General features: G+C 39.2%; 1 protein-coding gene across 1 annotated transcript in view; it reads right to left on the reverse strand.

The window, feature by feature from the left end:
- Nucleotides 1-16,769, reverse strand: part of LOC149065311 (cytochrome P450 3A8-like) — a 35,246-nt gene that overhangs the window by 17,372 nt on the left and 1,105 nt on the right. Inside the window, exons 2-6 of the mRNA XM_089254247.1 lie at nt 16,158-16,254; nt 13,056-13,108; nt 2,859-2,955; nt 1,312-1,443; nt 820-1,057 (exon numbers count right to left, since the gene is read on the reverse strand). Coding sequence (XP_089110373.1) covers nt 820-1,057; nt 1,312-1,443; nt 2,859-2,955; nt 13,056-13,108; nt 16,158-16,254 — 617 coding nt within the window. The remainder of the gene's footprint in view (nt 1-819; nt 1,058-1,311; nt 1,444-2,858; nt 2,956-13,055; nt 13,109-16,157; nt 16,255-16,769) is intronic.

A 16,769-nucleotide genomic window follows, 5' to 3' on the forward strand; every position in this document is an offset into this window, starting at 1 on the left:
GTTGAAAAATAATTTCAATCTTCGACTTCAATAAAGAATAAAAATTCAAGTAGGCGCCGTGTGAAATACGGGAAAAACCGGGACACTTTTGCCAAAAAGTCGGGACGGCCAAAAAAAGAGAAAATACCGGGACTGTCCCGGGAAATACGGGACGTATGGTCACCCTAGTAAGTACAAAAAAACATCGCCAAGCGAGAGAGAGAGAGTGTGTGTGTTTCCAGAAGCTACTGAACTTTAAAAATCCTATTGGGTTCCACTTTATATTCCCAAGAGTTTCCATTTCCCTCGGTGTGCTTTATATAAACATATGTTTGCTTAGGTAACATTAAATTACTTTATTTATGTCCATAGCACACAATACATCTTAAACCCCGCAAACGCCCACCAATTTTCCTCAGTTTATGTAATAGTGGAGTCAAATCTACATTATCGAAGCTTCTTTTCAAATCAATTAAAATTTTATAGAAAATAATTATTGCTGTTGAATCACTGATCTACGAGTCACAAACTTCGGTGTGATCGCCATTTGAATGTTTTTCCCTGTTTGAACACGGCATTGATGATTCTCGGCGAGGAAGTCCACATATTTCAAGTAATAAATATATTTTATTTACAAACTAATTTCGATTATTTAAAAAAAAAAAAACCGGCAGTGCTGAAATCGGTCTATAGTTTACAAGAAAAAGTTTCACCTGAATTTAATTATTTTGATAATGGAAATGTATTTCGCTAGTAAACATTTAGTATGAGCGCGCACCAATGATTGCACCCCTCCAGAAAATATAAAATAAGCAAATATTTGGAAAATGTTCACCATACTGCCGAGAAATATCAGAGGATGTCTGTAAGGCGTGTTGAACAATAATTGCGCAGATTTCAACACCCATGACTTGGTATTTGTCTGAATATCAAGCAATATCCCGAAAGCCGATTTCGAGATAACGTCCATGGTGAGTCTTTGATATACGTCACTGAAATCCACTACTTCGCCAGTCGGGCACTTCTTTTCCAAAATGCTAATCATCAAATCTGTAGATTGATTCATCAGCGTAACAGTCTATTCATAAAATATAAGAGAGAAAAATATTACTCGGGCATCATCACACGTATCATAAAATTTCATCCAATTTTTGAAGACATGCATTTTCTGAATGATAAAAATTTCTCGTATACACACAACAATAGATTTTCCGTATTTTCTGCGGATTATGCGTAGAAAACAAAATCAAAATCAATAACCAACACAATCACATACAATCAATTGACTTAGATATCATAATTCTCTCTAATGCCCTCGATGTGGCAACTCACTTGTTTCATTTTTGCAGTTGAAAACGACGGTGTCAGAACACTCCGGATTTCTTTCCATTTTTGTCCTTTCAGAATGAGTACAGATTCATTTTTTCCGCTCTTCTCCGAGGAATGATAGAGGGGATTGAAAGCCTGTGTGAGATAATGGATAAAAAAAAATGATGTTCATTCTCATAAATTAATACAGTAAAACCCCTCTTAACGGACAGCCCCTAAAATGCGGTCACCCTTCTTTCACGGCTAAATAATAATTTCCACATGCATAATAAAAGTATGCTTTTCGAAACCACTGAATAACGATCAGCCCCCCTCATCTACGGACTAATTGTTCTTGCCCCACCGGTGTCCGCAAATGAGGGGTTTTAATGTATTTAAATAATTTCACAATAAAAAAATGTTTTAAAAATTGAATGTGATTGAAGTAATGATTTTATTTTTTCGTTTTTACACGTCTTATACCTAAGTCTTTTAAATTTTAATTTTTAAAAAAAAATTTCGGAGACCATTAACCTGCGTAACCTACGCCCATCAGATGTGATGGGGTAGGACTAGAGGCGTACGCAGGGAGCCCGTGCCACCTCCAACACCAGAAATCAAAAAAATATTTTGAATTACCTTTGTAAAATAATTAAAATATCGAAAGTAAATACCTTTTTTCAGTCGATTCCCGTTATAATGGAATTTCGTTGTAAAGGAATTTCCAGATTTTGACATTGTTACTAAAATAAACGTATCTTGGCGATTATAAAAGTTTCCATTAAAACAATATTTTCGCTATAACGGTATTCGACTGCATAGAGTGTCTTGTAAGCGCTAATTCGGCCTTTAACTCATCAACCGTTCGTCGTAGAGGTATGGTTTCAATCTTAGAAACTGCTCAAAAAGTGTTTAGGAATCACTTTGTACCAGTTTTCAGAAGTGGGAATAAAAAAATCTAAAGATTCCCTCGAGCTCTAATTTCGAGTAAGAAAAATTGTTGCCCGGTCTCTCCTGGGGCCAAAAAAAGAAATCCCCGCGTTTCTAATTGCAATATTCGCAGAGATATTTGAACTCAAAAAACGGGGAAAAACAGCGTCAACTAAAGGACTCTTCTTTCCCTCATTTATGCTGTTCTTTCCCAACTTTTCTCTAGAATTTGAATTCAGATATCTCAGCAACATTGAATATTTGTTGGCCTCTAGAGAGACAGGACAATTTTTATAATGGAAATTAGAGGGCGGAGGGGGACCGTCTAAAAATTTAGTTTTTTTTTTTTATTTTGTGACACACACTCTCAAAGTGAGTGATTCCTGAGCGATTTTGAGCATTTAATGAACTAAACGCTCATCTACGACGGATGGTTGATAAAATAAACGCTGAATTTGAAATTACAAGACACCCTGTATACTATCGTAGTCAATTTTTGTTAACTAGAAAAGCTTTTTGAACGTTAGTAACAAAACATTCTCTGGAAAAAACTCATTGTGCGCGCAAAACTGGTGTGTTCTCTCCTGCGTACGCTCCAGGGTTGGAGAAACGGATAAGAGTATTGACGGTTTACTTCTCACCACACGGTCCGTGAACTTCGAAAAATCCTTGATGAATATATTCTTCAACAGCTGAGGATCGGCCACAAGCAATATCGGTTTCATCCCATAGAAATACCTTGAAAAGAAAATTTACAATTTCTTCAGATATATACATTGAACATTGAAGGACCGGACACACCCCGCTTCCCATCTCAAGGAGATATCAAAGCGTTCCCGAAAGATGGGTGCATCCGGAATTTTATTAAATATGTATATGTATATATATCTATATAAATTTGTATAACAGAATAACAAGTCCAATTACAGGAGTATAAATCAACAAAATAATTATGATAAATCATGATCTAAGAATCGAAATCTAAATTGATATTATAGCGTCCTTGGGGCACGTAATCAAATTCCGTTGGTGGCGGTCCGTCCGCGTTCGTTGGATGTCACTAGTCATGTAGGCCGTACAACGACGAATCGATGTCATGTTTGCGTCACATGTCCTGGTCCAAGTGTCCAAGTCAGCCAATGTTCGCACACCCAGATGTTTTAGCTCATTCTAGGAACACATTCCTGTTCCATAAGCATCCTACGTCTTAATTCTCCTGGGCAATTAGGAGATTTCATCATTCCCGAAGCTACATCGGCTGGCTAGCTGGATTATGGGGTGCATTGATTCACAACGTTAACATGTTAAGTGTTTATAGTTTCTCCAATAAAGTTCACCGTTCAACGACGTATCAGTTTCGTGAATTTCCGGTACCCCTACGTGGCCGCAAGTTGTAGACTCTCCCTGGTATCAGCTTTAATGGTCTGGAAGGCTGAAATTCATCCTGCTTCTTCCGTAGTCCACCCATCTTGTCGTGCAGCAAATATAGGTTACGGTCCAAAAATTGAATCAAATTTTGAATGCGTGAGAAGTTCATCGGACTTTTTAGTATTCTTCTTTTGAATGCCGTCATCTGACTTTGTGACATCTGACCAAAATGAAACGCTGATGTGTGTGGACAATGGCAGACGTAATGCCATAGCGAGCCCGTAGCACCACACTTACAAGCATTGTGAGATGATCGTCCAAAGCGCTCCAAGTATGTCGGAAATGGACCATGCTCAGTTAAAAGGATTGTTTTTGTTCGCGGCCATACACACTTGCGCAAAGCCACTCGACGTTGTATCTTGTAGGCGTCTTTCGTTGAGTTCTTGTTCCATTCAACTTGCCAAAGATGAAGCATTCTGTCTTTCAAGATATTACGGGCATGACTCCTCGGCCAAGGTAGAACAACCAAGTCTTTCAATGTTGTCGCTTCCTTGGCAAGTTGATCCGCTTTTTCATTTCCAGCAATACCAACGTGCGCTTTGACCCAGACTAACCTTATGTTGTCGTGAGCGCGTAGGATAAGACGAATACTTCGTACGTCAGGGTTAGGTGAACGAGGATCTTGTATGGCTAGGAGGCCAGATGCGCTATCTGTCAAGATTGTTACTGGACAAAGCATCTCTCCCGCACGTTTAACAGCATTGAGTATCGCAAAAATCTCGGCTTGGAATACGCTATTCTCTTTAGCTAACCTTCGACTCCATTGCTCCTCTATTGAACCATCTTCCGCTAGTACCACATACGCGCAGCCAGTAGCCGTTTCTGTTTTAGAGCCATCAGTGAATATTTTCTTAGAGCCCAGGGAATCTATATTATCAATACCAAATGGCATTATTTGAGACTTGGTGAGATGTCTGCTTGGGTGAAACAGCCATTGCTTATGCCGCTGCTCAAATTGGTTTGACGAAATTCTCTGCTCGTCCAATATTATGTCCTTTTCAAGATGTAGCAGTCTGGTCTTAAGAGCCTCGTACTCCATGTAAATACTCAAAGCTGGGTTGCCTGTAGCCACATACAGAACTTCGTTCGCGGTTGTAACGTAGGCTCCAGTAACATATAGAAGAAAGGGACGCTGTGCGATATCCAGAGCTCTCTTTTGTTTTTGAGTTGGGTGCTGATACCAAGTGGCGCATCCATATGAAAGTTGCCTTTGTACAATAGTCTTATATAAGATGTTGCGAAAGGCTCGCTGCATTCCCCATTTCGATCCGGCCAATCTGCGCAGTAATTGCAGTGTGCCATTTACTTTGTCGACCTGTTTTTGGATGTGCGCCATAAAATTCAATTTACTATCAAAGTACACACCAAGGTATCGTATTATCTGAGACGGTCGAATTCGTATACCTTCAATGTAGATCTTAGGTTTCATCTTTTTCTTTGGGTGCGGCCACAAGAAGCGGGTTTTTTCTACTTCCAATTGAAGTTTATTATTAGCCAGCCAATTGCTCAATTTTCCGAACACTGTCTGTGCTTCATCCGTTATTGCTATATGGTCTTCGCCGGATATAACATATACCAGATCGTCGGCAAATGCCTGTATATATACCCGCGGGCCCCAGTTAATCTGTAAAAGCGTGTTGAGGACAAGTGACCACATCAAGGGGCCGCTGCATGAGCCCTGTGGACACCCTTTCATCTGCTTTTTCATGGCTATTCCTCCGTCTGTGGACATCATTATATATCTGTCTGAAAGCATATTCTCAATAACTCGCGTCAGGTTTCCAGGAAGTGGCAGTTGGCGAAGTTGATTGATAATTATTTCATGGCGCAGCGAATCGAAGGCTCCACGAATATCTATCGTGACTATCGCCGTCTGATAGCCTTGTTGATGCATACTGACAATTACTTGCAACAGTGAATCTATAGCTTTCTCAGCTGACCCTCCAGCACGAAATCCAAATTGTAGAGGACTTAGCCAGTTCATGCACTCCAATTGATACATAAGTCTTTGCACTATAACTTTCTCGTAGACCTTACCTAGAGTGGGTAGTAGGCAAATCGGACGATATGACCGTAGCAATTGTGGGTCTTTATCTTTCTTAAGGAATAGCAGGAGCTTCCCCTTTTTAAAATGTTTAGGAAAGAGAGATAATTCCAGGAACCTGTTGAGAATTTCAGTAAACGATTCGGCATTGGCTTCGAATAATGTCTTCAGTATGGGAACACTAATATTATCAAAGCCAGGTGCTTTTCTATTCTTCAATCTTGTGACAATACTCCTGATCTCTTCCACTGTAATTTGCTCGTCATCTGGGATACTAGTTCTAATTGGTTTTACCAAGGATATTGTGTCCGTAGGATCTGGGTAAATCGTATCGAGTTGCTGCTCCGCCGCTTCCAAGATTGTGGAATTGTGACTCCCGCTTTGCATCATCAAAACTTGAGGCGGTACTCTCTTGCTTTTGAAAACAGAACGGTATGCGACCCCATAAGGATTATTTTCAGCAGCGCAAAAATTTGTCCAGCAGTCGTTCCTAGTTTTCTTAACCTTCTTTAGATATTCTGCTCTAGCCTTTTTGTAAATCGTATGGGTCTCACCCTTGAACTTACCTTTAGCCTTGAGAAATTTTCTCTCCAAGGCTCGAACCCTCTTTCTATGAATGGCTAAGTCCTGTGTCCACCAGTTGGGAAGTTTTTCGTTATGTTTTTGAGCACGTCCCAGTATATTTACGCAAGCAGACTGCAACACTTCCATAAAGGTGTCCACAGTTGCATTGAGGTCTTCTTCCGTGTGTGTCATACGCAGCTGATGTGCAAAATCGGTTAACATTGGCCTGGTGTGTGTCTTGAGCCTGATTAATCTCCGTGTGGTCGTCCTATAACGCCATTGCAGTTGAGATTGACATTCTATATGCAGGTCCAAATGAATATACCGATGCGAGCTGTGCGAATCCTCGTTTCCTACTGACCAGGCTGTGTGAGCAAATAATTCTTCAGACGAGGTAAACGTGAGATCCGGCCATCCTTTTGTACCAAAAAGTTCGTAAGTAGGTTTTGTTTGGCCAGCGTTAAATAGGTACATGCCGTGACCGCTGAGAAATTCTTGTAATTTCCAGCCTCTGGCGTCTGTAGTTTTGTAGCCCCACAATGACGAATGACAGTTAATATCGGTAGCAAACATCTTCTCTTTAGCAGTAGATGATAGATGTATTTCTTCTAGTTCTTGTAGTACCCCGTCTAAACCCTCGTAGGGAGAAGCATAGGCACTCACCAAGATTATTTCTCTCTGTCGAAGGCTAAGCTGTATGGCAACAAGTTGTTTACCTATACGATAAGTTGCTGGATGCACCCGCGAAGAAGAAGCTATAATTGCACTTTTAGAATCTTGTGAACTCCATATTGTCCATTGTTGTGGCCAGCCACGGAGAGCACCGCGATTAACCCACGGCTCCTGCACCAACAGTAGATCAATCTTGTGTTCTATTGCATAGGTCACCAAATGAAAAGTACAGTTCCTAGATCTGTCCATGTTAATCTGAATTAGACGCAAGGGCGCCTCCCCTTCTAATAGGTTTACGTCAATTTGAGCACTCATCTCTTCTTGGTCTAGTGTATCAAGCTGCGACCCCGTACAAGTAAATGGCTTGTACATTCTTTGCCGGCTGTTCTATGATCTGTTCTCAGTTGTGAACCGTGGGCCAAGTTCATCAGAGAGCAGTCTATGCACCTATTTTTTGCTTTGTTTATTTCTCTCGATGACTGGGTATGTGTTCTTCCAAATCTTGAATAACAGCATGACGTCTTTCTTGCATTATCGCGTCTGTCTTCGCCATCATCACACCTAGCCGTCCCCAGTATGTGATTCCTGTTGATATCTATACTTCCCTTGCATGTGGGATAATCCCCCCTTGCTATTTCCTTGGGAACAGTCCATTTCGCATGTGTATGACGACTCTGTGATGACCATCTTCCTCTCTCTGAGAGTTCGTAGCCTGATCTAATCCCAGCACTTCCGTCACTATGCCTCTGGAAGCGATTGTCTTGCACTGCTGGTATGTTACACCACCATTGTTTATTTGATCCATTGAAGGATGGCACTTCTCTGTTGTTTCTTCTACCGCCAAATGGTCTTTTTGCCTGAACCCTGACATGCTTGTAGTTTTTCCCTCCATCATATTGATGCTGACGTTCACTTTTCTGCTTGTAATCGTCTTGCCAATCAATGTTCGTCCGTGTTGGCTGTAGTGACCATTTATCTGCGATGTGGTTGTCTACCGCTCCTATCCTCCGATTTTTCTCTATTCGAGAGTACCATACATCCTTTCGAGTGATGTTTGTAGATTCATTTATGGAATTTTGTGGTCTGTTAGAACCACTCATCACTTTATAACCATATCTCTTCTTTTTTAAGGGCTTATCACCTACCACCTGTGACCACGATTGCTGAGTACCTTGCAGTTCTTGGTCATTACGATTGTAATTTGCCTTGTCATTTTCTACCTTATGTTTTAGCCTTATCGAGGTGTCACTGGACTTTGTTAACGGAGGCCACGTGTCGAGAGTTGTAAAATCCGTCAGCTTTATTGAGATATAACCATTGTCTTTTTTACTACTGCTGTCTTCCGATGTTGATGGATGCCGTTTATTTTTTCTGCATACCTTCTTCCAGTTTTCACCTTCCAGGTTACTATGAGCTGACTGCAAAACGTCTTGTTGCTTTTGCTGATCTTCGTTCCAACTGTCCTCCTCATAGAATGATAGATTTGAAATTTGTGATGATCTTATTGCAGAAATGTTTAAATTAGCATGGCCATCCGGCAATATCACAGAGTGTGCGTTTTCATCCTCACATAGGTTATAACTAGTGATTTCAGAGGACTGTCCATCTTTAGGGTTGTCCATATTGTTTTTATTCTGAAGATTATTCTCAGTTAACGTTTGTCCATCGACTTCGCATGCTTGCCCCATCGTGGAACGTTCATACCAATCCAGCCGCTCATTTTCATCATTTCCGGTTGTGAGGGTGCACTTGTGATTTCCAAGTTGAGTAGCTGTTTTCTGTAGGTTTGGCGACCGATCTTCCACTCGAGATTCTACTTCAGCTGCAACGTCACTTCCTTCGTCAGTGGGTAGATCAGAAAAGTCTAATAGAGATTTACGACCCGATGAAACTATTGGGTTGAAACATATCTTCCGATTCTTTTTGCTCATGTTGACATTTACCGAATTTTGTCTATCCACTGGAGCCTGGAATTTCTTCCTAGATGTCTGAACCTTTGCTATATCCGTTTTTTCCGTTTGTGATCCCCTGTTGACGTAGGTTCTATTTGTTTCGTTCCGCACCTCTGTTACCTCTCGGTCGGTTGTAGTTTGTGTATCCACTGTAGAAGTTGTAATTAGCGAAGCTTCTCGTGAGCTGTGCTTGTGGCAGTCTATAGATGACAGTCCTTCATCACATTTTGTCAAGCCTTTACCAATCAACGCTTGGCAAGAAGGTAGTTGTGTAACAGCTAATGGCTTCGCTATTTCTTCAAGAAGCAGCTGGAGTTGTTGTAGAACTATTTCTTGTTCATCAAGAGGAACTCTGTAGCGATTCCTCCCTCGTACACTCTTGTGTGTCACGCTAATTAACGCCCATAAGTCTCTTATGTCATCGATTGTTCTTGTTAGAAGACCTTGTAGTTTCTTTCTTTCACTCATCGAGATTCGACTACGTGATTTGGCGTTACCGTTTTTCTTCGTATCTGTCAGTATTGTCCATATAGTCTTAGCAGCCTCATACGCGTAGGGTCCACCTTGTTGTTCACTACCTGTTTCCCCTTGTTCTGCGCCTGACACAGAAGATGGTTGCTTCATTACTTCATTCCCTGCTTCAGTACCATCTAAAATCAGATATCCCTTTGATCTTGAATCTGTAGATCTTAATACGGAAAGGAATTCCTCTTTCTCTGCACTGGGCTGGGCTAAATCCATGGTTCGGAGAAAGTTCCTCTTCAGTATGGTCTTGTACAGTGACGCTGAATTTTTGATGTCCTTCTTTGAAAGCGATGTCTGTTGGGGGGAAAAATTTAATTGAGATTGCAGTGATAAATCCAGAGCCTCCATCAAGATCGCTCTAGCCCTGAACCCATCATCTCTTTTTTCGTTCGTTGAGTCAACATTCCTTTTTAGTTGACCATCACTCAGCACACGACGCAACCGGCTGAATTTCATTGCAGAGTTGCGTTATCACTCCGGCTTTACCAAGGATTGCTCTGTTTCTTAAACAATTGTCTCTTCATACAAAAGATAAGATTTTAAAATAATATTATTAAATCTGGAATCAAATCGAAATCACAAAATTTATCTATTCTCCCGAAAATTACAATCGGTGGACCAGACAGCATGCTAGAGTTGCTTGGTGCGAGAATCGTGATTATCAACATACGGTCACCGCCATCTTGCCACGCATTCGAACGATTCAGCTGCTGGGCGAAGTCTTCTTAACTTCGGTTCTACTCGCCCGATTTAGACGAAATAAAGACTGGGGCAATCTTTATGACATACTGGACCCTCGGTGATATCAATAAAATTAAAACAACTCTATATTCGCATAGAAAGAACGCATTGAATCAGAGCGACTCCGGTCAGAGATGTTTACCGATACATGCCTTTGTATCGGATCTCAGATATATACAACGTATACTGCTTCGTCTAAATTACTTTCCATCGCGTTATGTTCCGATAAATGCACGTATTGGAATTCACAATTAAAAAAAAAATGTGTAGGTGTTGTTATAAAAAACAGTGTTAAATACGGGTAATATGTATGGTTTATACAAGATTCATTGAGAACTGGTTATTTGTGGATATGAAGATTGCAAGGAACAAAATTCTTCTCTGCCCCCACGAAGAGTCGAACCCCGGTCGCCGGACAAGTGCTCTACGATCTAGGATATAGAAACAGGTAGATTATTTTAACCTTGGAACGTATATATATATATTGAAAGGTTCCGTACATGGAACGGACGGATAACCAGTTTTCAATGAATCTTCTATTAACAAGTGGGGAGGACATTTCTGTATGCATATGGACTATGTCATTCACGAGCTATTAGTTGATTGCGCTGCTACCGTCCATGTACGGAGCCTTTCAACACACACACACACACACACACACACACACATATATATATATATATATATATATATATATATATATATACGCTCCAAGGTTCCAAGGTTGAAATGTTCTATCCGTTTCTATAGCTTAGATGATAGAGCACTCATCCGGCAAGCGAGAGACTGGGGTTCGAGTCCCCGTGGGGGCAGAGATGAATTTTCTTCCTTGTAATATTCATCTCCACAAATAACCAGTTTTCAATGAATCTTGTATTAACAAGTGGGGAGGACATCTTACATATAAATGTGAAAGTATGTCTGTTCTTTATACAAATCTATAGTTTTAGACCGATCGTCGCCAGATTTTGCATATATACCAAACAGGACCGGGATTGAACCGTAGGCCACTTTAAAAGTTTGTCAGAGCTCGGCAAATGCCCGAAATGGGCGAAAAACTGTCGGGCAACAATGGTTTTGGGGCCTCAACAATTACTTTCGGAACGTGTACTTTGTTTACCGTGGTTCCCAACAATGCGTTTCAGACGTGTATATGCCTTTACAATGCTTAGTCACATCTTTAATGCTGCCAGTATAACAGTTTATTCCTTTATAATGATTTGTCACTTTTTCCAATTCCAGTAATTGAAGAAAACGCGGGAAGCGCCGGGTATTTCAGCTTGCCTATATACAGGGTGTCCTGTAAGTGCTAATGCGGCCTTTACCTCATCAACCGCCCATCGTAGAGGTATAGTTTCAATTTAAAAAGTGCGTAAAAGGCGTTTGAATAATATCCGCTGCACAAGCTGGACATATGCGCGTGTTGGTAATCCGAAAAATTTGTACATCTACACACCAGATGGAAAAACAATATTGTGTATTAGCAGTGTATTATTGTGTATTATAAACAAAACAAAACAAATATTGTGTATTATCCACAAGCGCTTGCCTGAAGTTCTTAATTAAAATATTTAAAAATAAAAGTAATTTTTTCTTACTTGACGCAGAATTTTTTTTTTATTAAGAAATAACTAATAAGCTATACATATATAATTTTTTTACGGGGCCGGCAACGTCGCCGGGTATCAGATAGTTATATGCATAATATGGTTTATCTAAAGCTGCTTTTTTCCTCCGTTTTCTGAATCCGAATATCTCAGTTAATATTAAACGTGGAATTTTTTTTTAGTTGGCACCAGGAGAGACAGGACAACAACTTTCCAGTTGGGTGTTTGGCCGCTCAGGGACTGTAAGTTGACTTGAAAAGTTAATTCTTTCTTATTTTAATGACTGTGCAACTTCTTGCAACATGAATGACATATCCGAGTGCTACGTTATTCTGATGTTTTTTCCCAAGCGTGATTATGCCTGTAGGATCAACGGTTTGCAGAAAATGTCACGCGCACTGTATAAAAGCCAAATTTTAGCATTTGTTTTTGTTTCGTTTTGACTTTTTTTTTTCAAATATTTCCTTAACATTTGAATGACAACAATCAAGTTGCCGTCGTCATCAGTCAATGAATGAACCATTTCTGATTATTAGGGAAACAAAAGAAACGGCGAAATCCGTTTTCGAAACGTAAGTTTGATGTGTTTTTTTTTTACATGATTTTGAGATACTAAATTACTTTACATTTGTTAAGATACTGCTAATTTTATACCTTGGACATTGGTCAAACACTTTTCATAAATCCGAGTCAAGTTTTGTTGATGTTAACATGTGCTGCAAAACGTTTAGTTTTTGGGGTCTGATGGGACATATAGTATTGAAGGAGATGTTTCTGGTTTATCTTATGTATTACATTTTAAGATTTCCAACAAGTTTGGGTGTATAATGTATGCATGATACTATACAGGGTGTCATGTAAGTGCTGGCACGGCCTTTATCTCGTCAACCCCATCCAGCTAGAGGTATGATTTCAATTTAAAAAAAATGCTCAACAGGCGTTCAAAAATTGCTCTGCACCAGTTTTTAGAATGAAAATACAATGTGTAACAAAACGATTTTTATACGGTCACCCCGATCGTCCAACTTCCAATTAGAAAGTTGTTGCCCTGTCTTTCTTGATGGCCAGAAAAAAAAATTCAATGTTTTAACTGCAATAGTCACAGAGATATTGGAATTCGAAAAACTGAGGAATTTCGGGCCAAAAAATCCTCTAAATGCGGAAAACCCATTTTACCCGCATTTAACACTGTTCTTTCCAATTAATAAAGTGAACATGTTTCCAAACCAAAAAAAAAATATTATTTACATTTGTAAAATCGTGAAAACCTCACCTTTTTTTCTTCAATTACAAATTTGCACTCACCCAACAACTCGACCATACTTTTTAACCCATTCTTCGTGGCATTTTATAGGACCCTGAGAATAAAGGTAACAGATATAATTAGACTATCGTTAGCATATCATACTATTATCTAACAAGGAAAGAGTCCAAAGGTGTCATCCTCAAAAAACCATGAAAAAATCCAAGTATATTCATCTCACCAAGCAGCACGTAAAAACAAAAACTTAGCGGCGAAATGCAATTATCAAAGCTGCAAAAAATTATTAAAAATAGCAACAGTTGGCTACTAATCATCTCTCTTGGCGATATTTATAATAAACTTCTTTTTCCCCCTCTTTTCTCCACTTCCCCCCCCCCTAGTTCAGCGTTTCTCAACCTTTCTGAACCCAAGCACCACTAAAAAGTCTGAAAGAATTCGACGGACAACTTGACAGTGCCCCGTATTACGGGACATTGTTGTGGTTTATAGTTGTTCTTTTTTTTATATATATATAAATTTAACCCGTTGTTTTCAACGATGCTCATTTTAATTGGTAATTTTCACTAAAATCGTGCACGTATAAACAGCGTTTTCATTACTTGTGATAATTACGGCTATAAGTTCAGCTCACATATTTGTCAGGTTCAACGTCTTTTCCTCAATTTTTCGGTGATTTTAACAAATGGGAATTTTTCTGATTTTTTTTTAAGAATATTGGGCGACGTCCCATATTCAAAAGATCCCGGTTCCCCTTATTTTTCTCAATGAAATATGGTCATCCAGTCATTTAAATATTTTTCTCGTCAAACACATTCTCGATTTGTAGCAGCCCTTTATTTCGCAACCTTTCATCCATTTCAGCAGTAATTATCAGATTTATCGTAAATTACATTTCTTGGCTGCAATTAGGGATGTCCCATATTTAGGATCGCAGTTTCTCCCATTTTTCTGGATGATGTATGTTAAAAAAACGCATTATGATGAATATACAATTTTTTATTTGAACCCAAAAGGATATCAATTTCCCCAATTCAGCAATTTTCTTTCATTTATTTAAAATTCAATAATCAAATCTGTCTGCGGACCACCTATTCAAACGTCATTAACTACCACTGGTCCACGTACCACAGGTTGAGAAACGCTTGATTTAGTTGTTTCTCTTTCTTTTCTGTCTGTGCTGTATCTTATCTTGTGTTTTTTGAATAACTTCGCTCTAAGACTGGGGGCTGCGAGATTCTTAATTCCATTCTTGGCCTCTATTGGCGTTCAAAATATTAATATTTGCTTCTTTTTTTTGAGTGACCCATAATAATTCCGCCGGATAATTTTATATTTTTATGGATATTTAAATGAGTAGAATCAATGGAAATTTCCTCGAAACTCTTTGAGGATGACACCTGTGGACCCTTTCCTGAAAGAAAACTTCATCTTTCCATTCAAAAATCAATGTCAATTAAAGCTGAAATAAAATTTAAAAACACCAAATACAGTATTACCCCCCAAAAGCTACGCGATAAGCGGGACCGACGATAACCATGTAAGTCGAATCGCATAAATCGTGGCACAGTTTTACATTCAAAGACATACAATCATCAGTTAATTGGGGATAAAATTTAGGAAAAAAACACGTATTCTTTGGTAAAAATTACAATTAAAAATGCAGTTATTAATGTAAAATGTACTGGATAATGGAGATTTTATAAAAAAAAAAATTATTTTTATGATGGGTTTTATAAAATTAAAATTGTTTTGTGGCCGCAATCAAGTGCATAAGATAGTCCGTATGCTCTAAAATCTGCGTAAACGAACGTCATGTGCAGTACACTTCAATTTTTTCCCCATATAATATCGGTTTTGTTGTGGAGAAAACAGCTCTCACTCGTAGGTTGAAACTAGAGTTGTAGAACCGGTGGACTGACATTGATGAAAATTGCATTAATCTAATAATTTTAATATTGGCAATAACGTGAACTTGATACGAAATCGTGACCTGTCTACAAAAACAGTAAATGCCGCGCAAAGCCTTCAAATAACATGCCTGAAAACTCACACGGCGAAGTTTTCGTCTTGAACAAACTTATAGCTTATACTCTACAGCGTCGTATGAAAATAAATCGTTGTTCAGTACATATATAACATTAAAAAGTCTCGTTAAAATGTTCTGGAACTGTGTTGCGGGTCACTCAAGTGATTTGTGAATGTGCCACGCGCCTACTTGAATGATCTGCAAATGTGCCGCTTAGTTCATTTTAACAAAATTAGGTTTGGGGGGGGGTGGTCCATATCAGATAACCCCGAGGGCCACATTTGGTCGCGGGTCATGGGTTCAGCATGTATGGCTTAGAGCAGCGGTTCTCAAAACTTTTTTCACTCGCGCGGAGCCCTATCCCGTATATAATTTCTATGGCGGAGCCCTGCTAGACTCGAAAGAAAGCCCCTTTTTTGAACATAATTTTTATGGCAGAACCTTTTCATTTATATTTGTTTACATTTTATTATTTATCTTTATTTATTCTTTATATTTACTTATTTTATTTATTTATCAAATTTATTATCAAATTGACTGATTTATATTATTTTCCTCGAGTCGTCGCGGAGCCTCTGGGAGGTGCACACGGAGCCATTAGGACTCCGCGGAGCATCGGTTGAGAACCCCTGGCTTAGAGGTTGGGTCGCAACGAATTTCTTAAAGAGAAATTTTGAGTTCTTAGCCTCTAAAAAGCATTGAAATTAATAGAAATTGATTATAATAGCATATAAAACTATTTTCTTCCGAAATTTTAATTTTCTTATATAAATTTTGCATGAAATTTTATTTTTATCATCGTGGGGGGGGGGGAATAGTGGGGCTCGTCCCTCCCCCTCCCCCCCGCGTACTTCTCTGATCCCAATATGCATTAGGAGGTAGGGTGAAGTGCTGAAGAAAATTTGCTGACGGGGGCGGGGGTGGGGGTGGGGTCAAAAATGGCTAAAAATCTGCTGACGCAATACTTGAACGGCCCCCTAAGAAGTTAAGTCTGTAGACAGCTCAGAACAGCAGAACCATAAATGATGTACGTACTATAATAAATTACCAAAAGTGTAATTAATAACAACAATAATGTGTTTCGAAAGAAAATATCATATGTATGAGTTTTAAATACCTTCTTATAAAGCTCCAGGATGTTCCCAAAAAGAAGACTTGGCTTCGGTCCAGGAATCCCGAGGTCCGAAAATATAGAGATATGTTTTCGTCTCCATCTGGAACAGAATGATCAGGTTGCTCAACAATTGTAGAGCAAAAAAAAAGTTTTCACAAAAAATAAATGTGAATTAAATGACGAGATGATGTGGAATCAAAAGTTCTACTATGAAGTTATTTTCTTCCATATTTTTTTGAATTTTCAATGGTTTTTCCACATGATGTACCAAGAATTTGAATTGAGATGCCAATAGTTGCAAACATATTAACCCCCCTCTCCACTAATTTACTATATTTAATGTTATTGAGATAATGACCAAGAGCGGAAATATGGAAGGGTATGCCCCCAACAGTGTCAATGATAGGGTAATGCTTCACACACCCATGACCCAGCCCTAAGGCCATACAGGTAAATCCATAAATCAGACGTCGCCATCCCGCTCAGCACTCATTTAGACCGACGGGAGAGACGAGAAATAAATCCCCGAATCGAGAGCCGACTAATCATCTTTGCATCAACCAGCTGTTAAAAACCTTTGTATGGATAGCGGAGAGTGACATCACATACATATTC

Source organism: Pholcus phalangioides, unplaced genomic scaffold (assembly GCF_987345545.1).
Source record: "Pholcus phalangioides strain wild (caught in Gottingen) unplaced genomic scaffold, Ppha-v1.0 ptg000040l_1, whole genome shotgun sequence".
Taxonomy (NCBI): Eukaryota; Metazoa; Arthropoda; class Arachnida; order Araneae; family Pholcidae; genus Pholcus; species Pholcus phalangioides.